The sequence below is a fragment of the Elephas maximus genome, chromosome 4 (genome assembly GCF_024166365.1).
Source record: "Elephas maximus indicus isolate mEleMax1 chromosome 4, mEleMax1 primary haplotype, whole genome shotgun sequence".
In the NCBI taxonomy this organism is placed as follows: domain Eukaryota; kingdom Metazoa; phylum Chordata; class Mammalia; order Proboscidea; family Elephantidae; genus Elephas; species Elephas maximus.
In genome coordinates this window covers 85544626-85571958 of record NC_064822.1, presented here as the reverse complement: position 1 = coordinate 85571958, position 27333 = coordinate 85544626, and the positions used below count along the sequence as shown (strand labels likewise).

Here is a 27333-nt window from a genome sequence, read left to right as displayed (position 1 = left end):
TGGTTAAAACACTCAGCTGGTAAATGACAGGTTGGCAGTTTGAACCCACCAGCTGCTCTATGGTAGAAAGATGTGGCAGTCTGCTCCCCTAAAGATTCCATTTTAGGAAACCCTATGGGTTGATTCTACTCTATCCTGTAGGGTTGCTATGAGTCTATGAGTTGAAATCAACTCGACGGCAACAGGTTTGGTTTTTATGCATGTGGTAAAAAAAAAAAATTTATGTCTAATTTTAAAGGATCTTTAAATCTTTTAGAATTAGATGATGATTCTGAAATATCAAGCTCAGTTGATACCAGCTGATAGGAGTTTATCTTTAGAATGTATAAGGAAGTGAGGAAAGAACATGAATCCATCTTGGTCAGATCACTACCCCCGGCCCTCAAGAACATGACACTGGCCCTAGTAGTTTGAGGTTAGTCCTGGTAATACCACAGCGACTGTTGGAGCCGCCTTCTCAGGAGCGGCATCCATCACTCTGAACTCTAATGCAGCGGTCTTTCAACTTTTTGGATCATGTGCCCCATTAGAAAATGAATGAGCATAAAATACATTTCTATGTAAATTATGTATAACTATAGTAAAAAAAAAAAAATTTTTTTTTTTTTATAGTACCTGGTTGTATACATTTTTGAACATACACCAAAGTAAATTTGGAAAGCTGGGGTAAAAAAAAAAATAGAAACTTAGTTTCTGGCATTTTCTGTCACACCCTGGTGGACTGTTTGGAAGTCCCCTAGGATGTGCACACCTTTTTTGGAACCTGCTGCACTGGTATTCTGCCATTGTGATGACTCAGCTGTTTTCGTGCCTGGGAGATGCCTTGATGTGTAATCTAGGGCAGATATCTTCACTTTCCTTATTTTTTAAAGTGAGAATAATTGTACCTATCTCACAGGATTGCTTTAAAGAATAAATGCAACAAGGTACGTAAAGTTGTTAGCCCAGTATCTGAAATGTTAGCTTATTTTTCTGATGATGTTTATGAGTCTCTCTCTGCTCCCCTCTGTTTCACCTCTTCTGTTCATTCATGACAGCTCCTGCCTTTTCTTCTGCCTCAGGGATTTTGCTGTCTCTGTTGGCTTTCTTCCTAAGTCTTACTTACAAAGAGAGGATCTGCTTGGGCTAATTGCTTATATGTCCCATTTTGCCTGGAGCAGTGCTGGTTTTCCCTGTGTTCTTATAGTGACTCCTCTAACTTTTTTTTTTTTTATTGTGGTATAACATATATAACAACAATTTTGCCATTTTGACCATTTTTAAGGGTTCCTTTAACCTTTAAAAGCATCCTGGCTTTGAAATAAAGGACATGGTCACTCTGTTACTGAATCACCATCAAGTATAGAGGATGTGTGTGGGAGCAGACCTCTTGAACAAAGGCTACCTCCTGGGCACTGCATGACAGCCTAGAGGTGGTATCTTCAGATGAGGTGTTAATCTCTAGCTACTCTAGCTAACCCCAGCTGTTACCAACAGAGAGAGGTTCCATAACTTACTATATATAAGGAAATGATGGTGGGAGTGGTGAGTGTGGCATGCCTTCAGAAAGATGTCTGATATAAGAGGTAACTATTAATAAATAGAACAATGCATTACTTTATGGAAGGGCTGGCAGCTGGAGTCAAAACCATGGTACCTTGGTTCTCCTGATAACTGTCTACCTGGATTGCAGAAATAGAAATCAAGAATTTATTGGGTACTGAGCTTGGGAAGGAAACCCTGGTGGTGTAGTGGTTAAGTGCTATGGCTGCTAACCAAGAGGCTGGCAGTTTGAATCCACCAGGCGCTCCTTGGAAACTCTACAGGGCAGCTCTACTCTGTCCTATAGGGTCGCTATGAGCTGGAATCGACTCAATGGCAGTGGGATTGGTTTGGTTTGGAGCTTGGGAATCTAAATCTGCAACCTGAAATTCGACATTATGGTGAATATTTTCCAAATTACAAAAAAAGTTTCATTTGATTTGGAATGAAATTGCTACTATTATGTAAAGTCACACTAAAGTTTATAACAGGAGTTAGAAAAAGGCCTTCTTGTCCTGCACCCAGTCCTCTAGAAAGTGCAGAATAGTTTCTTGTTCTCCGAATGGCTTACTCTGAACTGTTGCTCTTTGTCCCGTGGGTTTGCTCAGCTCTGGCCATGCTTTACCCCTGTTGGACATGCAATAAATTTTAATTAGCAATTGTGAAGGTTATTCAGACAGTGACAGATGAGAAAACCACACATGATTAGTGATTCATGCCTGTCTTCTTCACTTTCAAGTGGTTTTGATAACTGTGTTCCTGAGTCACAGTATTTAAAATTACTAGTTTATTTAAGGAGTCATAGGTAGAGTGTACACATCATAATAAAGAAAAACCAGAAACCAAACCCGTTGCTGTTGAGTCAATTCTAACTCATAGCGACGCTACAGGACAGACTAGAACTGCCCCCATACGGTTTCCAAGGAGCCCCTGGTGGATTTGAACAGCTGACCTTTTGGTTAGCAGCTGTGGTTCTCAACCACTATACCACCAGGGTTTTCTAATAAAGAAAAGGGTATTTTTTTTTTTTTTTGATATTTATTCCTTCTTTTGTAATATGTATTGGAATTGATGCCATAAAAATGGACAAGCTAACTTTTGCATATTCTGAGACCTGTAGGCTTGGTTTCTGAAAATGAACATAATATTTGATTGTGATTCTCAGACCTGAAATGTTACAATACTGACACAATAATTCAAAACAAGAGTCTTTATTTCCTCTCATAGAATCAGGAGCAGGTGATGAATATAGTGGAACATATGCATTATTTCATTACTTCCCCAGGATAAAAAAAACAGTGATTGAAACTGTATGAGTTAGAAAAACCAGTTATGACTTTAAAATGGCTACAATTCAGACTTTCTTTGACCTTTTCCATTATGGAATAAGCAGTAACTTTTCTTGGGTAATGTGTTTGAGTGATTGTTGCTTTGGATCACAGTCCATTTTTAATTTCCTGACTTGGCCATTTGCAAGTCAATGCCAATCTATCACGAATTTTGTTTCTTCCACTAGTTTCCTTCTTGGCTTTTCAAACTGAAGCATTGGGATAATAAACAGTAAAAACTTAACAGGGAATCAAGCTAATACCTTTGGAGAAAGGCTGCAGGTGTTTGAGTATACGTGGTATCATACAGTCAGATCTAGTACTGAATCTCACTTCTGTTAGTCTTTTAACACGTATTTATGAGTATGGATTTCCCCAGCCTTTGGCCTTTGCCATTTTCTCTTCATATTCTTTACACTTCCATTTTTAAATTTTTTCTGTTCCTATGATTTAAATTGTTATCTTTGTGCTGAAGGACTCTAAAATTATTTTCCAAGCTCCTTCTAACTTCCTAGTCTTTCCCGCTCCACTGTGACTCATCACCGCCCCCCATGATTCACTGAAATTTTAAACGTGTATGCTTTATGTATTAACTGAAAGTCTCGTATAAAACAGTATAGTCTATTGAACCTGTACTTAAAGGTAGTACTTAAAACATAGTACTTAACCAGTTTAGAGGAACTTTGGAAGATTATTTCTTCAGATAGTTTGGCTCTGACCTGGTCAATTGCTCAGTATTGAATTATTTGGATAGTTAGGAAGAAAAAAGTATTTTTTTGTGCATTTGAAGGGAAGTCTGGAAGCATGTTTTTGTTCACTTTTTTATAGTTACTTTTATGTAGCTACTAAGAGAATTAGACTCAAGTTAATTAAGAAAATAAAGTAACACTCAACACACACACATACACACAAGCACCACTGATAAGAGAACACTTGAGATCTTTGTAGAGAAAGAGAGGTACATATAGTACACTCTTTTGAAACACCTAGTTTGGCTGCATGGCCTCATTGATAACCCTCTGCTTTTCTTCTTGTGGATCTGATTGGTGAGTATAAATTACTCATAACATGGCCCACTTGTGTTTAGAAATAAGATGATAACAGCATTGCCAGATTCAGTTTATGGTGCTTTCAGCAAACCAGTTGGTGATAGAAGTCTGTCCATGAAATCCCCAAGAGACTCCTTTGAAAAAGACATGATTCACAAGACCATATCTCAAAGGAGAGATGCCACTGTGTGAGGACCAAGCAGCAGCTGAGGAAAGAAGTTTACATGTTTTAGAGTGGCAAATTGTCAGGTTGTTTCTGCTCATTTTCTATTCAAACTCACGTCCCACGCTTCCTGAGTGCCACAGAAAACACTAGCCCTGTCTTCTCTAAGCTCAGTGAATGTGGGACACTAGGCCAAACAGAATGGGCTTATTCTCCAGGTTCCCTTTATTTGCATGCATATTTTGTTGAGGTTTCAAAGCAGCAGCTCACGAAGAACCATGCAAGAATCTTTGTGTGTGTGTGTGTCTGTGTGCACGTATACACACAAGTAGGTTTTATTTTGGATTTCGAGTTGTTTATGCTCACTTGGGATAAATGGGGTCAGATGTTTCATATTTAATTCCATGCTGTGCCCTTCCTGGTTAGGTACTATCAAGTTCTTCAAAAGAAATGTTAATGTTCGGTCTCTGAATTTGAGGGACAGGAGATTAGTTTGAGACACAAGTACCTATGCATAAAATATTTAAAGAGCAGAAAAAAATTTATAATCATTGTTGGATAGTAAACAAGGGTATAGGAGGGGGCTTCTTGTGGGCTTGTATTGTCAAGGAAGACTTTTTGAAAGAATGAGGTTTACGGTTTTGAATTTAATTTGTTTATTGGCATTTTTAAAATACTTACAATGCCAGTCTCCATGCTTAGTAATTGCTCTAAATTTTGACTTATAAGGAAGAAATTTAATTTCTTTTTGTGTAGCTTAGGTTAAAAACAAAAACAAAACCATAGCTGTTGAGTCGATTCTGTCTTATAGCAACCCAATAGGACAGAGTAGAACTGCCCCATAGGGTTTCCAAAGGGCGGCTGGTGGATTTGAACTGCCAGCCTTTTGATTAGCAGCCAAGCTCTTAACTACTGCACCACTAGGGCTCCATAGCTTAGGCAGGGACACAAGTGCTTTTTGATAATTGTGTTCCACAAAAACACATTGTGACCACCACAACTCTCTCTCCTTTTTTTTTTTTTTCCAAAAAGCAAATATTTCCTAAATTTTGCTTGGTTAAAATGTGATTTCTCTACAGACTCCTAACCCTCTGTAAGTGAAGTTTTTGTTACAGAATTTCTTCTTGTTTCTTGAGGCTGTGGTTCTGGGAAGGAGTTCAAAGGCCCTTCTTCAAACAGTGAGAGTCAGCTATCTTGGTAACAATTGTTCTAACAAGCAGATAGTTCAACTTTGCAGTCGGGCTATAGAAAAATAACCTTGGTACCATTTACCAGATAGAGTAGCCACAATTTATGTCTCAAATAAACTTTTACGTCTATGGTGCCACGAGGTTGCTTTTGTCCCTGCCTGGATTTAGGCACACAGAGTGGGGATATCACAATGTGTAATCATTAGAAGTGCAATAGAAACTGTGCATCAGTTGAACCAGCTTGTATTTAGTGAAGTCACATCTGCTTTATGTCTGTGTTTGTTCAAAGATAAAATGGAAGAGAGCGCCAGGGCTCCTTTATGTTCCTGTGTTTTCATTTATCAGGCGAGAAACACGGGAGGTCTGTTGTTTGTCATTCTTGGATAACTTCAAAGTCCGTTCTGGCAAAGCTGTTGCTAATCTGTGGGCGGGATAGGCCTCCATGACCCCTGAGGAGATTTTTAATACTGCTACCTGGGAAATACTTCCTCACTTTTATCTGAAAAAAGTTGCACCTAATGTCATTTGCCTACAAAACTTTTAACAGAAAACTTCTGACTGTCTATAAATGAATAACATTTTGCCTGCAAAGTTATTTTCCTCCATACTCACATTTTCCTTTTAAAAGCTTATAGTAACACTTTCTGCATAAGGCTGTGTAGACGATAAGACAATCAAGAAAAGATAGCACAATCGCTTTTTAATTTTTTTAAAAGGCATATCAGGAATACCAAACTCATTGCTGTTGAGTCATTTCTGCCTTATAGCAACCCTCCAGGACAGAGCAGAACTTTCCCATAGAGTTTCCAAGGAGCAGCTGGTGGATTGGAACTGCCAGCCTTTGGTTAGCAGCCGAGCTCTTAACCACTGTGGCACCAGGCTCCGTATCAGGAATAAACCCACCAAACCCACTGCCATCAAGTTGATTCCAACTCATAGCAACCCTAAAGGACAGAGTAGAACTGTTCCATAGCGTTTCCAAGGAGTGCCTTGCGGATTCGAACTGCCAACCTTTTGGATAGTAGCCGTAGCTCTTAATCACTATGCGACCAGGTTTTCCATATTATGTATCAGGAATAGGATCCAGTTAAATTACAGGCTCCTGTCACTGCATCCTATACTTTCTGTTTATGATCTAAATAATCCATATTTGTGGTTAAAAAAAAAAAAAATTCTGATTTTACCAAAGGCTGTGGGCTTTTATCCAACATTCAGAAATCAGAATAACTGATACTCATTCATTGCTTTCAATCATTTATTCATGCATGTGTTCATTCATTCAAGACACAGTCGTCGAGCACCAGGCATTTATCAGATGGTGATAAGTGCTATGTAGAAAAATAAAGCAGGGTCACCCATAGTGCTAGCTGGAGAGGGGTTGCTATTTTCCTAGTGCTTCACTGATACTTGAGCAGAGGCCTGAAGTACAAGAGTGAGTCGACCATGCAGAAATCTTGGAGAACGGGCAGAGGCAGAGGGAGCATCAAGGGTAAAGGCTCTGAAGTAGAGGTGTCCTGGGTAAGTTCAGGGAATAGCCAGCAGGCAGGTGTGGCTGGGGTGGAGTGAGCAGCTGTACCTCACCTTAATAGCAGATGAGTCAGGAAGGTTGTGGAAGTGGTGTAAGTGGAGAGCAGATCATGTAGGGCCCGTAGGCTACTGTGAGGCCTTTGGCATTTACCCCCAGTGAGATGGAGCCATTGGAGGGTTTTCAGCAGAGGCCTGACAGGACCTGACTTCTGTTTTAACAGGCTCTCTCTGCCTGCTGTGTACAGAATCTATCACAGAGAGGCAGGGGCAGAAACAGACAGGCTTGTTAGGAGGCTGTTGCTATGGGCAGGAGAAACATTATGGTGGTTTGGATCAGGTTGAGGTGGTAAGAAGTCAGTTGTCTGAGATATATATATATATATACATGTATATATTTAATTTTATTGTGTTTTTGGTGAACATTTACATAGCAAATTGGGTCCCCATTTAGCAATTTATATGCATATTTTTCAGTGACATTGATTACATTTTCACAATGTGTCAACATTCTCATTACTTCCATTCTGGCTGTTCCATATCCATTAATCTTGTTTTCCTGTGCCCCCCGCCCCCTTTTACTTTTCATTTTGCTTTAGGGTAAGTGTTGAGTATTTGGTCTTATATAGTTGATTTTTTTTTTTTTTTTAAAGAGCACAGTACTCACGGGTGATGTTTATTTTATGAACAAATATGTTATTTAACTGAAAGGTAGCCTCTGGAGTGGTTCAGTTTCAGGTTTAAAGGCGTCTCAAGGCGACAGCCTCAGGGGTTCCTCTCGTCTCTACCAGTCCAGTAAGTCTGGCCTTTTTTGTAAATTTGAATTTTCTTCTATGTTTGTCTTCCATTCTATCCAGGACCATCTATTGTGTCCCTGGTCAGAAGAGTCAGTAGTGGTAGCTGGTAGCTGGGCACCATCTGGTTCTTCTGGTCTCAGGATAGAAGAGGCCATGGTTCATGTGGGCTATTAGTCCTACAGTTTGTTTTTTGAGTTTTTGTTTCTTACTTTTTCTTTTGCTCTAGGCAAGTAGAGACCAATAGTTGTATCTTAGATGGCTGCTTGCAAGCTTTTAAGATCCCAGACTCTACTCACCAAACTAGGAGGTAGAGCATTAAGTTTATGAGCTATGTTATGCCAGTTGGCCAAGTTGCCCAGGAGACTATGGTCCAAAGCCTTCAAACCCAATAAACCAGTTCCATGAGGTGTTTGGTAATGTCAAGGAAGTATCTGTAACTGTGCCCCCTTTGTGCTTTATTATGTATATGAATATATATATGGCACAAACATGTGTATAGCTATGCCTTCAGATGCACCTATATGTGCACACGTATGTACACGCATATACCTTCCTATGAACACATATGCATACTTACCTACCTATGTAAACTCACATACATTTTTTGGTTGATATTGCTGTTCTTGCAAAATTGCATATGTTATACCATTTACCAAAAATGTCCCTTATTCTTGGATACTTCTTACTGTCATTATTTATCTTGGTCAATTTGTGCAGACTTCACTGGCATTAGGTACTGCCTTTCCCTTCACCCAAAATAATAAGTGTATACTATTTTTTTTTTTTTAATTTATTTCCCCTCCCTCCCCCTCCCTTCCCTGGAAACCACAGGAAAAACTTGTTTTCTGTATACACTGTATTTTTATGCAAATATTGCACACCTTCTACATTTGTTTGCCAGTCGCTCCCCTCATCCTACTTCGAAGCATTTTCATAAGATTTTTTCCCTAGTCTGTTGGATCTCTTTTCACTCTTTTGATAAAGCCTTTTGATGAGCATAAATATTTAACTTTTAGGAGGTCTCAGTTATCTAATTTGTCTTCTGTGTTTGATAATCTATTTCTAAAAAAAATTAGATCCCATAGTTTGGTCCCTGCTTTATCTTCCAGGAACTTTATAGTTTTAGCTTTAGCACTTAGGTCTTTGATCCATTTTGAGTTAGTTTTTGTGTATGGTGTGAGGTATGGATCTTGTTTCAATTTTCTGCAAATGATGCCCAGTTTTGTCAGCACCATTTGTTAAAAAGACTGTTTCTTCCCCATTGAATGGACTTTGACCCCTTGTTGAAAATCAGCATCCGTAGATGGATGGATTTACTTCTGGGCTTTCAGTTCTATTCCATTGGCCTATTTGTCTGTCATTGAATCAGTACCAGGCAGTTTTGATTACTGTGGCTGTATAGTGTGTTTTGAAATCAAGGAATGTGAGTCCTCTTACTTTGTTCTTCTTCAATATTGCTTTCACTATTAGGGGGCTCTTTCCATTTAAAGTTGATGCTTAGCTTTTCCATTTCAGTAAAGAGCAATGTTGGAATTTGGACCAGGATTATAATCTATAGATTGCTTTGGGTAGCATCGACATTTTCACAATGTTAAGCCTTCTAATCTATGAGCATGGAATGTTCTTCCATTTATGTAGGTCTCCTTTAGTTTCTTGCAGTAGCGTTTTATAGTTTTCATTGTGTACATCTTTTACATTCCTGGTTAGGTTTACTCGTAGGTATTTTATCCTCTTGGGGGCTATTGTAAATGGTGTTGTTCTCTTGATTTCCTTTATGGGGTTCTCCTTGCTAGTGTAAAGAAGCCCAACTGATTTTTGTGTGTTAATTTTGTAACCCGCTGCTTTTCTGAATCTTCTATTAGATCGAGTAGCTTTCTTGTGAAGTCTTTGGGATCTTCTGTGTATAAGGATCATATCATCTGTGAATTGAGATAGTTTTACTTCTTCCTTTCCAGCTTGGAAACACTTTATTTCTCTTTCTTGTCTTACTGCTCTGGCTAAGACTTCCAGTATAATATTAAATAGGAGTGGTGATAGTAGGCATCTTTGTCTCGTTCCCGTTCTCAAGGGGAAAGGTTCTCTGTTGAGAATGGTGTTAGCTGTTGGTTTAGTATATATGTCCTTAATTATGTTAAGGAACTTCCCTTCTAATTTTGTGGAGAGTGATTCTTTTCCTTTGTTTTATTTATGTGATGAATTACATTAATTGATTTTCTAATGTTAAACCACCCTTGCATTCCTGGTATGAACTCCACCTGATCGTGATGTATGTTTTTTTTGATATGCGGTTGAATTCTGTTTGGTTAGAATTTTATTGAGAATTTTTGCGTGTATATTCATGAGGGATATTGGTCTGTAATTTCCCTTTTTTATGTATCAGAGTGATGCTGGCTTCACGGAATGAATAAGGGAGTATTTTTTCTTTTCTATGTTATGGAAGAGTTTTAGTAAATTGACATCAACTCTTCTCTGAATGTTTGGTAAAACTCCCCAGTGAAGCCATCTGACCCCAGTTATATTTTAAAGGTAGAACTTGTAGGGATTTTGTTACTTTGGACGAGAATGAAAAAAGGAAGTGAAAGATGACTTTAGGGATTTTAATGTAGGTGACTAGAAGGGTAGAACTGATAGACACCATTATTTGGGATTTACATATGTTAATGCATTGTTTTTTACAATAATGCTATGAATTAAAAATTACTTTTGTAAAACAGCCTGCTGAAATACTTAGCTTACATTCAGTAAAATTCAGTGTATCAAGTGTAAGCTTGATAAATATATATATGTATATATCCATGTAAAAACCACCCAAATCAAGATATAAAACATTTCCAGCACCTCAGAGATTCCTTAATGCACCCTCATTGTTGGTAGCTCTTTCAGAGGTAACCAATATTTTTACCTCCATCATCATAGAACAATTTTGCCTGCTTTTGAACTTTGTATAGATGGAATGATATAGTACATACTTTCTTTTTAATTAATTTTTTTATTAAGATAAAATTCACGTACCATAAAATTCGCTCTATAAAATGTACAATTCAGTGGTTTTTTAGTAAATTCACAAGATTGTGCAATAGTCACCATTCTCTAATTCCAGAACATTTTCATCACCCCCAAAAGAAACTCCATTGCCATTAGCATTCAGACCCCCACCTACCAGTCCTGGCAACCACTCATGTAATTTCTGTCCCTATGGATTTTCTTGGAAATCCTGGTGGTGTAGTGGTTAAGTGCTACGGCTGCTAACCAAAGGGTTGGCAGTTCGAATCCGCCAGGTGCTCCTTGGAAACTCTATGGTGCAGTTCTACTCTGTCCTGTAGGGTCGCTATGAGTCGGAATCGACTCCATGGCACTGTTTTTTTGTTTTTTTTTTATGGATTTTCTTATTTTGGACATTTTATATAATTGTACAATATGTACAGTTTAATATGGAATTGTACAATATGTGGCCTTTGTGTCAGTTTTCTTTCACTTATCATAATGTCTTCATGGTTCATCCATGTTGTAGCATGAATTAATATATCATTCTTTATGGCTGAATAATATCCTCTCATATGGAAAAACCACATTTTGTTTATCCATTCATCAGTTGGTAGGCATTTGGGTTGTCTCCACTTTTTGGATATTATGAATAATGCTGCTAGGAACATTTGTGTACAGGATTTATGTACATATGTTTTAAATTCTCTTGGATATATTTCTTTTTTTATATTTATTTTACAGTAAAATGAAAATTTTTTTGATTTTTTATTGTACTTTAGATGAAGGTTTACAGAGCAAACTTGCTTCTCATTAAACAATTAATAACATATTGTTTTGTGACATTGGTTGCTAACCCCATGACACGTCAACATTCTCCCCTTCTCAATCTTAGGTTCCCCATTACCAGTTTTCCTGTCCGCTCCTGCTTTTTAGTCCTTGCTCCTGGGCTGTTGTGCCCCTTTAGTCTCATTTTGTTTTATGGGCCTGTCTAACCTTTGGCTGAAGAATGAACCTCAGGAGTGACTGCATTACTAAGCTATAGGGTGTCTGGGGCCATGCTCTTGGGGTTTCTCCGGTCTCTGTCAGATCAGAAAAGTCTGTTTTTTTTTTTTTTTTTTTTTTATGAGTTAGAATTTTATTCTACATTTTTCTCCAGCCTTGTCTGGGACCCTGTATTGTGATCATGTCATAGCAGTCAGTGGTGGTAGCCAGGCACCATCTGGTTGTGCTGGACTCAGTCTGGTGGAGGCTGTGGTACTTGTGGTCCGTTAGTCCTTTGGACTAATTTTTCCCCTTTGTCTTTAGTTTTCTTCATTCTCCCTTGCTCCAGATGGGGTGAGACCAGTGGAGCATCTTAGATGGCCACTCAGAAGCTTTTAAGACCCCAGATGCTACTCACTAAAGTAGAATGTAGAACATTTTCTTCGTAAACCATGTTATGCCAGTTGAGCTAGATGTTTCCCGAGACCATGGTCCCCACAGCCCTCAGCCCAGTAATTTGGTCCCTCAGGGAGCTTCCATGACCTTGCCTTGGTCAAGTTGTGCTGGCTTCTCTTGGGTATATTTCTAAGAGTGGAAAGTATATACTCTTTTGTGGCTGGCATCTTTTGTTCAACATTGTATCTGTGTAATTCATTTATGTCATTGTATGTAGCAGTGGTTCATTATTTTTCATTACTTTGTTGGATTCCATCCTATGGACATACTATAATTTATGGATGGATTCTCCTATTGATGGGCATTTGCATTGTTTATAGTTTTTGGTTATGATGAGTTATACTGCTTTGAAAATTCTTGTACATGTCTTTTGGACTGCCAAAAACACTCTTTCTCTTGGGTGAATATGCAGAAGTGGAATTGCTGGGTCATTCATCTTTCCCATTATCAGTCTTTCTACATCATTTTGTCATGCTTGTTCATGTTGGTGCTGGGTACTCCCTTATCAGTGACTAGAGCTGAGGAAATGTGCTTCTTGTAGACCTGCTCTAGGCACACATTTAGGACTGATTTTTCTTCTTTCTGTTTCCTCTAGGGCATGTTTTAGCATTCCTCTCTCTCCTTATGTATTTCCTCTTCTGCTGTTTACCAAAGCAGAGTTTAGCTTGTACCTGTCTGCAACTGTTTGTACAGTTACAGACTTGACAGTCTAAGATGATTTATAATGACACACTCCTTTATAGCAGTGGTTACTATGGGTTTTTGAAGGGTCTGGATTCCTCTCAGGGGAAAAAAAAAAAAAAGCTATGAACCCTTCTGTAGAAAAATACACTTGCAAATATGTACAATTTTTCATACATTTTCAGGGGATTCATGGATTTCCATGAATCTAATCCGCTTTTTTAATCCGCTAGGGGTTCATAGTTCCTTCCCTACTTTGTAATTCCTTTTTTTTTTTTTTTTAAAAAAAGTATGAATATACTTCAGTTTTTCCCAGACTCTTTAAAATCTTCCTCCCCAAGGTGTCACTTAGAAGGGCCACATATAAACAGATGTATATAAAACTGGCTGTATAGAGGCCCTGACTTGTGTATAGATGACAGAAGATGTGAGAATCCCCAGAATTTAGGGAAGTAGTTTTAGCTGTCTCGGAATCCTCATTCTTTTCAGTCTAGCCGGCATTTGAGAACTTTTCTACTGATATCCTTCAGCACTCCTGTTAAACTACTTAACTAGGGATTAAAATGAATACATGACAGGAGAGCTGGACCCTCCCAGGCTGAGATGGCACCACCTTGGTCTCATGGCACCCAGGAGGGATGTGTTCTCACCATTCACCTCTCTTACCATGAACCCTGCCCTCCGCAGGCCTGGGCCAGTGAGCTTCCAGTCTCACATTTTTTTAATGGATGAAAAATTGGGTGCCACTCAGTTACAGGGTTACATGGAAAAGAACTGTTGTAGACTAAATAAAGTAGATAATTAAGTAAAAAACAAACCAAACCCATTGCAGTCGAGTTGATTCTGACTCATAGTGACCCTATAGAGCAGGGTAGAACTGCCTCAGAGGGTTTTCAAGGCTGTAAATCTTTATGGAAGCAGACTGCCATATCTTTCTCCTACAGAGTGGCTGGTAGGTTCGAACCACTGACCTTTTGGTTAGCAGCTGAGTGCTTCAAACACTGCACCACCAGACCTTTTCTAAATATGATATTTAAAATAATTTGATGACAATGGTAGCAGAGGTAGGGCCTCCATGACCTGTTCTCTGGTGTTTTCTCCCTGAGTCAGAAAGTGAAAACTGCAACATTAGACTAAACATGTGCTATTTACATTTGTTGAAACTTTTGCTTTAAGTTTTTCATTGTAAGAACACACTTGGGCTTCATCTAGGAAGCTTAAACTTAAAGGACATTGTCATAAGGTAATCTTGAAGTCCCACCATAGATAATTACAAGGTTTCAAATATAAAGCCAATAATAAATTAGATTTTTTTCCCTTGAAGATTAAATTTTTTTTTATTGTTGTTGAAAAATCTATTGGTTTAAAATTTTTACAAATTGTAGTACAAGGTGACAATTCTTTCTCCTCCTCTGCAACACCCATTTCCATTGCTTAGGAATAATCGCTGCTAATAGTTCATCTTCCCAGAGGTTTTATCAAGCATGTATAAGTAAGGCATAGATTTGTTTTTACAACAATGGAATCACACCATACCCAGTGCTATGCAGATTAATTTTTCTACTTTGCAGGGTGTCACAGGCATCCTTTTTGTGTTATTATGTGCTGATCTACCTTTGTTGTTTCTTATCTTTCTCTTTTGAATGCTTGATTATTTCCTTTTACTTACCAGGTTTTGGAATAATGAGTTGGTACCCTAAGCCCCAAAGATGTCCAATAATAATTTTTTTGTATAACTATGAACTCATGGATTTAAACATATTTGATGTGTTTCAACTCAGTGCAGTCATTAATCTTGAAGCGCAGATGGTCTCTTTTTTGTTCACTGGGAGTTTCTTCAAGTCTTTTGACATGACCTCAAGAGTCTCTGTTGGCTTCCTTGCTTGCAGGTATGACAAGGTATTCCAGGCTATCCTTCCTCCAAATTGAATTTAATTTCACCACTAAGATTAACTAGATCTACCTGCTGCACCCCTGGGTGTGCCTTATCAGTCAATCACCAAATAATTTTGAGAGCTACTGTGTGTAGGGAAGTCAGCCTGATCTTGCTATGTAGTGAGCAAGTCACTTCAGGGTTTTTCCCTTCTTCCCATGCCAAACGAGCCACAGCCCACAAAACAGCAAAAACAAATCCTTCTTATGCCTTTAAAATTTAGCTTTATTTTAAGAATATTTATGGGAAAGCACTGATCAGTAGAAAAGTAAGCAATTTTCAAATACAGCCATTTTTTTTCAATTTTATTGTTCATTAACTGACATACAATAAAATCCACTCATTTTTAAGTGTGCAGTTCAGTGAGCTTTGGTAAATGTACACAGTTGTGCAACCAATGCCAGAGTCACACTTCCATCTTCCCAAAAGGTGTCTTCCTGTCCATTTTCAGTCAGTCCTTTCCCCCACCCCAGCTCCAGGCAACCACTGATCTACCTTTTCTTAGAATATCATATAAATGGCATCCTGTAGTATGCAGTCATTTGTTTCTGGCTTTTTCCAGTTAGTATGATGTTTTTGAGATTCATCCATGTTGTTTTGTGTGTCAGTAGTTCTCCCCACCCCCACCTTTTTTGGGGGGGGCTGAGTAGTATTTTATTGTGTGGATATATTTCCACATCTAGAGTTGGACATCTAAGTTATTTTCATTTTTTTGTTTTTGGCTCTTATGAGTAATACTTACATGGACATTTGCATGTAAGACTTTGAACATGTGGACATGTTTTGTTTCTCTTGGGTACATCCCTTGGATTGGGAGGGCAGTATTGTATGGTGGGTGCATGTTCAACTTCTCAGGAAACTACCAAAATGTTTTCTAAAGTAACTGAACCATTTTGTACTCCTACCACAAATATATGAGGGTTCCAGTCGTTCCACGTCCTCACCAAAATATGATATTGTCATTTTTTATAATTTTGATCGTTCTAATGACTCGATGGCACTAGTAATGAAAGTGTAGTGATACGTAACTGTGGTTTTTATTTGCATTTGTCTTATGACCAGTGATGTTATGTGTCTTTTCATGTGCTTGTTGCTCTTCCATGTATCATTTTCTGGTAAAGTGTCTGTTTAAATCTTAGGTTGTATGTCATCTTTTATTGAATTGTCAGAAGACTTTATATATTATGTGTCTAAGTCCTTTATTAGACATATGTTTTGCATTAGCAAAATTAATTTTATGTTTCATTAAAAAAGTATCCAAATAAGTCTATGTTTTTATTTGAAGAACAAAAGATATAACTTATCTGAAGATAATAATAATACATTTTAAACACAATTTCATAATCATGTAAGGGAGAGAAAAAGGGGAAAATTCATGACAGAAAGAAATATTGGGGAAAGAGTGAAATAAGAGTGTAGAGGGGTAAAATGATTAGCAAAAAGAGAGAAGGGGATAAAACCAAAGAGAGATGGAATGAGAGAAAATTTAAGAAATGGAGAGAGAGAACAACAAACAAATTTAAAGCTATTGAGGAAAACAGAAGAATAGGTATGAAAGGGAGATGAAGACAAAACAAACAAATACACAAAATGCTGGGAGAAGAAAATGCCACAATTGTTCCCCTTACTGCCCATGTCCTCTCAGCCAGCACTCTGTTACCTCATCTCGGTTCCCTATGTCTCGCGTTCAGCCTGTTTTCTGGAGATTGCACCTTTCCTCTGACTTTGCAGCTGGTCAATATTTTACAGCCCCCGCCCCAAAACACACAAAATATCTGGGTTGTGTCCTTTCCATCTTTAGTGTATAAATGGCATGGACACTGGACTTAGTTTTGTTGAGTTCGAATCCTAGCTCTGCCACTAGTAGCTCTATGATCCTGGCAGGAACCTACCCTGTAAGCTTCAGCTTCACCATCTGCAAAATGGGGAGTAATAGTAGTTCCCACTTCATAGTTTTCTATAAAGTTTACATGAAAGAAACCATGTAAAGTCCTTATCACAGTACTTGGTACATAATGCTTGGTCAGTAAATGTTAGCTGCTGTTATTTTGTATGTGTGTGGTGGGGGCAGTTCTTGGCTGTAATTCCTTCTACCTTTGACTCTTGCCCATCTTCTTTTAATCTGGGAGTGTTTTATCAAACTAGAATAAGTAAGTGATGAAATATCACATCACGCATCATGCTTCTAAAATTTTGAGATAGAAACACACCTGTATTTGTTCATCTGGAATGTAAAGTTGGAAGTAATAATAATGAATATTTATGTACTGCTGTTAACCTAGAGCACTTTCACATAGTACTGGTAGATATTTAATAGCAGAAAACTTACAGGGTGCAAGCCTGGAATTTCCTGGTCTCTGTAGTAGTGAGATGCCAAACCAAACCACGGTTTGATAAATACAGCTGAGGCAGGTGAGAAGTCTGAGCTTTTTATCAGTAAATGCAGGATATGAACTCTACTACCCCTTTCTTGACAATCACCTATGCCACAATTCCCATGTACAACACAAGGTGGTATTTCAAAGGTTGTGGAGAGTTCAACCTCTTTCCCAACGCGAGATTCCTTCTGCAGCATTCCGCATCTGTCTCTACCTGAATGGTACTAGCCAAAGTTTATTTGCCTCTGATTAATTTGTATTTTTTGGAGTTTTCCAATTGCTAGCAAGTTTTCCCTTGTAGTGAACCAAATTTTGTTTTGATCCTGCAGCAATATAGGAAAAAAAAAATTCCCTCTCTTTTTCATGCAAAGCTTCAGCTATGTATGGGGGATCATGTCTATTCTTTCACTATGCTAGGCAACGTTTCCCAGTTCCTATTATTGTTCTAATAATGTGTTTTCTTTCTGTACTCTCCTTACTTTCTCATTTACCCAGCTCTGGACACACCCTAATTTGTTAGGGTGTCTCTTAAATGTGGCACATATAATTGAGCCTCATATTTGGGATGTGTATAACTGAGCCCAATAATCTGAGTGTTTTTTTACTTCCTCTGATTGAGACCTCGTTCTTCTATTTGACAGCCAAAATCGGTTGTATCAACTTTTCAGGTGCCACATCAAAATATTCATTTATTGTATTTATGGTGACTGTATATCATTTGAATCGGGACACTCTTAAAAGTGAAAGGGGACATGATTAGTGACTAAACTTGGGCAACAGGTATAAACCAGAACTGTCCTGGGCACACAGAGATGTAGAGCCACCCTGATTTTATTATGTCAAACTCAAGCCTCAGGTCTAGGCTTTTTTTTTTTTTTAAATTGCTAATAGTCCTGGTTTTCCCCTGCATGGTGTACTTAAGCAGTTGAGTTTTTTCTGAACCCAAATACAGAACTTTATATTTGTGCTTGTTAAAGTTTGTGTGGATCGTAACAAATTATGGATAACATTGTGAGGAATGGGAATTCCAGAACAGTTAATTGTGCTCATGAGAAACCTGTACATAGACCAAGAGGTAGTCCTTTGAACAGAAAAAAGGGATACTGAGTGATTTAAAATCAGAGAAGGTGTGGGTCAGGGTTGTATCCTTTCACCATACCTATTCAATCTGTATGCTGAGCAAATACTCTGAGAAGCTGGACTAAATGAAGAAGAATGGGGCATCAGGATTGGAGGAAGACTAACAACCTGTGTTATGCAGATGACACAGCATTGCTTGCTGAAAGTGAAGAGAACTTGAAGTACTAACTGATGAAGATCAAAGACCACAGCCTTCGGTATGGATTACACCTCAACGTAGAGAAAACAAAAATACTCACAACAAAACCAGTAGGCAACATCATAATAAATGGAGAAAGGATTGAAGTTGTCAAGGATTTCATTTTACTTGGATCCACAATCACCGCCCACGGATGCAGCAGTCAAAGCATCAAACAATGTGTTATATATGTATTTTTCCTTCTATTTTCAGTTCTTTTAGCTCTAACCTGTGCACATGTGTAGTAGTGGTATAGAGCAGTGAGTTTCAAACATTTTTTCATTGCAACTCTCAGTAAGAAATACATTTTGTGTTGTAATTCAGTATGTGCGCACATACACGTGCGTGCCAGAAACAAAAGTTTCTTTAAAGAGTACTTAACTACTTGTAATACCTTTTATTTTCCATTCCATTCCACTCCATTCAAAAATGGTGGTTAAGACCCAATAAATTAATTTGCATGACCCATTTTGAAAAACACTGCTGTAAAGTTGTTCATTGACTCCTAAGATATCTAAAAGAGGTAGATGCTTTATGGTGGTAATAATAGAAAGCTAGTCTCCCTTGGGTAGTAAACCTGCAGTAATAATGATGAATAAGACTCTATGGCCTTTTTTGTTCTTATGGATAAATCCCTGCTTATAGAGGACTTAGCACAATAAATTGATTTTGTTTCAGGTCTCGCATATGAGAACAGCCGTTAATACAGTACTTGGCCAACGAACAACACGCAATTCTTGGATCTAAATATCTCTATTACATAACTATAACCTGGCATAAATACCGTGTTTTAGGCTTTAAGAAATTATTTTAGGCCAGGAGTTATCATTGCTATGCTAAAACTGGTTAAAAAAGTCAAGCCTACCTCTTTAATGTTTATTGCCTGTATTAACTGCATAATTGTTCAGCTATTAGAAAATTATTTTCTGAGTGGAGAGCTTGAGGCCATAATATTCCCTGCCCAAGTGTTTCTGGTTTGCTACTTCAATATTTCTATTAGGTCATAGTTACAGACATTCAGGTCTCTTTCAGTTCTCCTGATTCCCTGGTACATTTTTGGGTCCAGCATGGCTTATAGTTTGAAAGTAGAGAAAACTAGACTATTCCTGTTATGTGTTTTAATTTCAGTGTACCTGGACGTATTTTGTTCATTTTATCTTGAGAAATCTAGTGTCTTTTATTAAACTGGAGAGTGGGCTTTGGAGACAGATTGAACTGAATTAAACCTATATCCTAGTTTTGCAACTTTAGGATAGATCTTTAAAATGATTCAAGTCTCTCATTTTTCATTTGTAGAACTAATGCTTACCTCAAAGAGTTTGCACAAGAATTAATAAGGTAATTTATGCGACAACCCCTGATACATAGGCAGCACTACAGAAATATATATTTATAAATACACGTAAATATACATGTATTATGTAAAATGTATTTTATATAAATATTATATATGTGTGTGTATATATTTTTTGGGACCTGGTATTTTTGTAATGGGATTTAGAGACTTGTATTTAAGTTTCTGAATCAGTCTGTTTATTACACTTTCTTGATTTGCACTTTGAAGAAGGAAAAATTAATTGAAAAATCTTACCATATGATTTTCTGATAGCAGATTCCTTGTATGTCTTCTGTAATGGTTTACTTAATGCTAAAAATTAAACTTTGACAGGAATGTAAATTAGCATTAATACATTTGAATTTTATTTTCCTTCCCCTGTCCAAGTGATGGAAAACATAAGTTTCATTTGTTCTTGGGTATTAACTGTTAACATGTGAATCAGGTAATTTAATGTATGTGTGACTAAGATTTTGTAATGTTCCATTAATGTTTTAGCATTTATATTATTATTTATATACATGCAACATATTTTCCATGAAAAACCATTTATTAGTTTCTTTTGAAGTATTACAACTGTTTTATATATATGTCACGTTGAAGACCTAACGTGTGTCTGACTAGAGCCATGGTGTTTTCAATCGCCTTGTATGCATGAGAGAGCTGGATGATGAATAAGGAAGACTAAAGAAGAACTGATGCCTTTAAATTGTGGTGTTGGTGAAGAATATTGAATATACTGCTGACTGTCAAAAGAATGAACAGATCTGTCTTGGAAGAAGTACAACTAGAATGCTGCTTAGAAGCAAGAATGGTGAGACTACGTCTCACATACTTTGGACATATTATCAGGAGGGATCAGTCTCTGGAGAAGGACATCATGCTTGGTAAAGTAGAGGGTCATAGAAAAAGAGGAAGACCCTCAACAAGATGGATTGACACAATGGCTGCAACAATGGGCTTGAACATAATAACGATTGTGCAGATGGCACAGGACTGGGCAGTGTTTTGTTCTGTTGTACATAGGGTAGCTATGAGTCGGAACTGACTTGATGGCACCTAACAACAGCAACAACAATATACATGTATATGTACGTATATGTGTATATAATTATATATGTGTGTATATGTATATATATCAGTATATATACACATACATATCTATATAATATTTCTCTAGAAGTTGTAATATGGTGCAAGATTGTGATAGGATGGGAACCAAGACATGTTTCAATCCTGGCTAGTGTTTTTTGCCACTGTCAAACTTGCTAAATACCTTAATAGATACTTTAATAAATGCCTTAACAATTCAATCTTTAATTAAGTAAGTTCACTTCTATTATGAGGAAAGAGGTATTCTTAGCATTGGTAATAAAGACAGTACTTTTAAAGACATAAAAAAAACCCATTGCATTCGAATCAATTCTGATTCAACTGTGATAATCAAATCAAAGATGAGGTACTTTAGAGAAGTCAGGTGGATGCTACTGTAGGAGATTTAAACGTTTATTGTATAGAAGTTGGATTAGATTTGTTCTAAATGATCTCAAGGGATATTTGTGGAATTATGAACCACATTTGCCTCAATATGACAAACTTGGTCAATACATACAAACTCCCAAATGACCCTGTTGTATTGTGACAAAACACTGAATTTGGGTTTAAAGGATTTTGGTTCATGTTCCAGCTCAATTTCATACCAATTTTGTGGACTTAAGAAAAGTTTCAGTTTCTTTCTATGTAAAATGGAGAAAATAATCCTTGCTAACTTTCAAGGTTATTGTGAAGATCAAATGATCTTTATATCAATGTGTAGTACTCTTTACAGTGTCCAAAGCACTATAACTTTGCTAGTAAACTACAATGAGCTAGAGGTAGTGTGGTATTAACATCCTTTTGTACATCAAGAGATGTACTTTAGGGGTCAGTCACTGGTCAGGGCATTCAAGCATCCCATTGAATGGATAAACTTGTTCATATTTAGAATTTATTTTAATCTTGAAATTCTATGACAAAGGACCCAGGCAAATAACTTATTCTCTGAGTTTTTGCATCTTTGTCTCAAATAAGGGAAAGGCTGGATTTTATCTGAGGCCCCTTTGAGTGCTAACATTTTAGCAGTCTATGAATTGTAACTAGAAAAGGCTTATTTCTCTTCCTTCTCCAGTAGTAAAATAGCTGATATTTGCCTAGAGGAACTTATCCTGCAATCTTCATGGTTGCTGACCCATGTGTTATGATTAATTTTAATGCTTACTAACACACACAGTAAATTTTCCTTGGCTTTTGTAGTGTTCTAGAGGACATTTTACCTTTTAGATACTCTCTCTAAACTTGTCTTAGGCTGTTATCAACGGAGGTATAGGTTTGGTTTGAAATATCCAGGCTTAAAGAAAGCAAACAAAACACGTTCCTTTTAAAAACCTCTAAGCATAAACAGTTTTATATAAATACTGTAATTCAGGATGCTCTTCTTAGAGAAAATGAAGAAAAAAATACTAGAGTTAGAGTTATATTTTCCTCTAATGAATGCGTGCCTCTCCCTTGATTAACTCTGCATTTTAATTGCTCTTGTCTAGATGCCCTTCTGTCTGGCCCTAGGGAGAGTTTTCTTACCATTTTCCATTTTATCATTGGGAATGTCCTAGCTTACTCTTCTACTACAGAGACCCTTGTCTTCCCTTAACTTTGCTGCTCCTCTGTAGAGCAGAGGGAGAGAACAAGAAAAGCTCCAGAGGCTGTTCCTCCCTGCCTTACTCCTAGCGGGGATAATAAAACCCTTGGCAGCCATGTTCCCTATACTCAGTATGAGGTAATTTTACAGGCTACCATGAAAGAGCCATTTGTTGACTGGCACTTACTGATGCCTTACCTTATTTAAATCTCACAACATCTGTAGGGAGGGAAGAGAAACAGATTTTCTTTCTACCTTACCAAAGGAAGCTGCTGGCCAAGATGCAACTTGAACTTTACTACTGATAATAGCCCCGAATGGAGCTCCAAGGGCAGTTTCTGAGGTCCAGAAACAGAAACCACCTCAGATACAAATATTTTAGAAAGTGCTTTTAGAGGGACATGGCAAAGCATTGCAAAACTACTTGGGTAATAAGTATTGTAAGTGGAGGTTTAGACTGGCTTCCTGCCGGGTTTGCTTAAAATCACATTGGAAGGTTAGGTCTTTGATTTACAGTTTTACATGCTGTGGATTTCCTGCTTCAGGCCATTTGAATGGCTTTCATATGTTTTTCCGCCACTTGTATTTCCACCAGGCGCTCCTTGGAAACTCTGTCCTATAGGGTCTCGACTCGACAGCGCTGGGTTGTATTTGTAAGCAGACTAAAAATGCCACCAATTCTTTCCATTTAAACTTATGGGAAGTTTAATTTCCTTCCATAGGTACAAAAAAAATGTTCTAATCCTAAACCATTGTTCTTACAATATTGCCTGACTGGACACAACACATCTTGTTGGATTACTAATATTTCCCGAACTTCTGTAATTCTGCAAAACTGTCGGCCTTAGGATTTAAGGTTAATCTTTTTAAAAATTTAACTCAGATTACTTCCTTTTATTTCTGCTTTTGGAGCTTGCGCTGTGAGGCAAACTTTTGCATTTTTTTTGTTCTTTGAGTCTTGAAATGCTGAAGATATTATTGTTACCTAAGGAAAAAATAAAAATGCTAAACCAATTTCTAATTGAAGACCCCCCTAAAACTTCTTCCTAGCAGTTTATGCACCTCTAATTTTAGAGAATGAGTGAACTGCAGAATACTAGGGAGCTAGTTTTTTTTTTTTTTTTTTTTTAGTTTTAGAAGCAGGGCTGGGAGCTCAGATGAGAGTGGGTAGGCTGTGAAATAGCTGAGCTCCTGCATGCCAAAAAGAGCAGGAGGCTTGTCAAAGTCTCCACCCTTACTGTGCTAGTCATTGTATCTGCATGTTTTAAGAGATATTACAAGGTAATAGAGATAAAATATTTTGCCCACTGCTATTCTGTTTTTGAGAACTTTATACAAAACATACTGGTGTACCTTAATCCGAAGGAGGCAAACCCTTTGTCATTAATTGGGCACTTTTGGTCTGTATTCAGGTTTTATGAGAGAACTCTACTTTTTGTTTCTCTTTGGTGAAAGTTCTATAAGGGTTTAGTCATCTCTTAATCTTAGTGGCGCTACTGCTGAAGGAATGAAGCAATGTTAATCATAATGCCTTATGTTCATAATAGGGCTTAAAGTTCACAGAGTACCTTCACACAGACTGTTTTTGTACATCTCAGCAGCCCTATGAATTAGGTGTGGTAGGTATTATTAATATTTTTTATCAATCATGCAGTAAATTTAGAATCAGACAGAATAGCCCAGGACCAATATATATGTTTTTAATGTATAGTAAAGGAGACAGGGAATTGAAAACACACATGCACACACACACACACACTGCCACCGTCAGCAGCAACAGCAACAGCAGCAGAAGCATTTTTACAGAAGGCTGTATATGCCCTGTGTTCCCTCCTAGCAACGAAAATAGTTCTGGAAATTAGTCTCCACACTGAAACAAATACCAGTTATTTACTGTAATAGGAAATGGGATGTCACCTGTGGTAGGTTACTGAGGGAAACCATAAAAACTAAGCCCTGAAAGTGAAAAGGGCTCTTGAAATTGAAGCCTTTGTACCTCAGACAGGGAGAGTGGAGGGAACCTTGTTCATTATTTTGGCCGTCTTTACTTTCTCTCTTCCTCCTCTTTCCCCACCTCAGCATCTAACAGATTATTAAGCCCGTTGGTTCTGCTGTTTTTGTTTAAATGTATGTCTACCCTACAACTTCTGTACAGCCAAATTTGGATCTTCACCGTCTCAAATCAAACTTGCATGCTGAGCTTTTTGCTCTTGCTCCTGTCATCTTTCACATGTGGTAAGAGCTGAAGACTCTAATAGTTTAACATCTTCCATGGGATAAAGTCCAAACTCCTCAGCCCAACACATAACACCCTGCAGATGCTACCTCAGCCAAACACTACATTTTCCTCTCACAGCCTAGGCAGTTTCCTGAGCAGTTACTGATCCCTTGGCATTCTCCTTTGCTGCCTTTGCACCAGCCACTGGCTCTGTTTCAAATGCGCCTCCTTTCTGAGCATCTGAACCCCATGCCCATGTGCTGAATTAGTACTGATTCTTTAAAATTTGGCATGTGTCTTCTCCTTCAGACCTCGTCTGGTAAAGCTGACCAAGGCATCTTTGTGCCCCATAGCACCTCCCACAAGCTCCACTGTGCAACTTCAACTCATACTAGATGTCTGTCGCATCTTCTAGACTGTGAACTTTCTGAGAACTGAGTCTGAGTTTAGCACCTAGCAGCACAGGGCCTGGGCCCTGGTAGGGGGTTACAGTAATCATGGGTTGGCCAAGTATTTGCCTTCATTTCATAATGACCTCAGCCACAGTGATCAGGAGTGGTTTGGCCACAGCATGGTCTGCATGATAGCTAGTGGTATCTTTGATTGAGATGGTCTAGAATTTAGAAACAAATATTTTTTTCTGTCAAGGAGCCCTTCATTTCTACTTCACTCAAGGACTAAGATTTCTTAGGAATTTGTAGTAATGGAGAGGAACAAACCCTTCTCCTTCTGTTTTCATTACATAAGTAAAGTCAGATGTGCAGACTGAAGGTTATAGAGTTCAGTTGTACTTGAACGCTAAAACAAAGTAGAGTCTGGCCTCTTGCCTGATAGAGGAGAGTCCGAAGAGTTGGCTTCAGTAAATTGGGAGCACCTGTTTAGTGATATCTGTGAACAAACTCTGTATTTGTGCTTTAAAAAGTTCATATATTCTCTTTGTAGTTGTTAGTATATATGAAATAATTTCTAGGATTTATAAGATATACTGCCAAGTGGACCAGCATTCAGGTCTAGTTCTTTGGCTGTCACATGCATGTGACAAGGGGTGATTATTATGTCATACAGTAATCGTGACTGTCTCTCAGCCTATGTTTAGCAGTTGGAAGGTGTCTGTTTTCTGCTACCTATAGAATATTAACTCATCCACATCAGTGGATTATACTAGAATTTAATAATTAGTTTTCTGTAGACTTGTGTGTCTGTGTGTGTGGGGGGGGTGATTGATAGAATTTGTGCTTGTAATTATAAGCTATAACACCAAAAATATTTCTTCTCTATTTTCTAAATTCCTTAAGAAAATTCACAGCCTTATTCTTTGATCATCTATGCCTTTAGAACTGTAAGAAACTGAAATTTGAAAAAGATTAAGCCCAGCATTTGATTTTATCATTAATTTTAGAGAGAAAAATAGAACTTGAGCATGTTAGATAATGTAGTCAAGAATGTGGCTAAAATGGATAGTTGAGTTGACTGAATTTTATTTTTGTGGCACATATTTGAGAAATGAGAATGATTTTAAATATTAACACAAATCAACCAAACAAAGGTAGATTTGTTATATTAAATTCAGGCAATTTTTTTTTGTTTTGTGAGAAAAATGAAAATAATGCTTGGATTATTTATATCACTATTCCTTTATCATAGAATATAAAAAATTGACCCGATCCATTCCAAGCATACAAAATTATTCACATGTGGAAGACTTCCATTTTTCCCATTAAAAAGAAAATATTTTACTTTTGAACTTGACAATATCTCAAATTCTAGTATTCTCATAGGTTTTCCTATCATGATACTTAGGGATAGACTCCGGACTATCACCTTGGTTTATTTATTTTTGTTTTGTTTTGCTTTGCCCTATTTTTCCATTATATCACACTGCCTCTCAGATTTCTATACTGTATTTACCTCCAATATGCACAACCTGGAAGTGATGACTTGGGGAATAGATGACTATAATGGTCAGCTTGATTGTTTGTACTTCCTGCACCACTTTGGCTGTCAAAGATGCTTATCACAAATAACTAACTAATTGAGCAAGGTCAGATAAGGCAGTGAAAGTCACATGTCTCTTTCTATACACTTTCGAAGACCAGGTAGTCCACCATAATTAAGAGGTGCTTATAATGTAATGATTACACTGGTTTGATTTCTTTATACATTGCACTGGCTATACTGTAAAAAAACTTCAGCTAAGGGAGAGGGATTATTTTAACTGAGTATAAAAAATTATTTGAAAAGGATGTTATAGAGGGAATTAAAAGAATTGGTTAGAGGATGGATTAGATGATCTTTAAATGTTCGTTATAGTCATGGATTCCAAGATTTTGTAAAATACTAGACTATAAGGGGGATCTAAGAGATGCTGGTATCCATAGTTACAGTGTTTTTGTTTTGCTGGTTTCTTGTAGACTGCCTTTTCAAGGTGTGCCCTATGAACCGGTATTCTGCCCAGAAGCAATATTGGAAAGCCAAGCAAGCCAAACAAGGGAACCACACAGAAGCAGCCTTGCTGAAGAAATTACAGGTAAGGGCAGAACTTGCATTTGTCTGGCTTAGGCTGGACTTAGACGAGTAATAATGGAAGATATGTATTCATAGTGTTCTAGCTTTGTAATTTTACCCAATACACAGAGAGTTAGAATAGATGTAGCAACACATTGAAAATGGAAGACGTTTTTAAGTTCTAAGGTGCGACCATTTACTTCCAGGAACGTAGGTCACACATTCTTGCTACTATTTTTAGGGTATGCCAGAGTAATTCAAAGCTTCACGTCAATCTGGAAACCAATTCAGAATCT

General features: G+C 37.6%; 1 protein-coding gene across 1 annotated transcript in view; it reads left to right on the top strand.

The window, feature by feature from the left end:
- The window catches only part of ITPR2 (inositol 1,4,5-trisphosphate receptor type 2), a 523041-nt gene that overhangs the window by 74699 nt on the left and 421009 nt on the right, over nucleotides 1–27333 (top strand). Inside the window, exon 3 of the mRNA XM_049882682.1 lies at nucleotides 26944–27059. Within this exon, the coding sequence (XP_049738639.1) occupies nucleotides 26944–27059 (116 nt within the window). The remainder of the gene's footprint in view (nucleotides 1–26943; nucleotides 27060–27333) is intronic.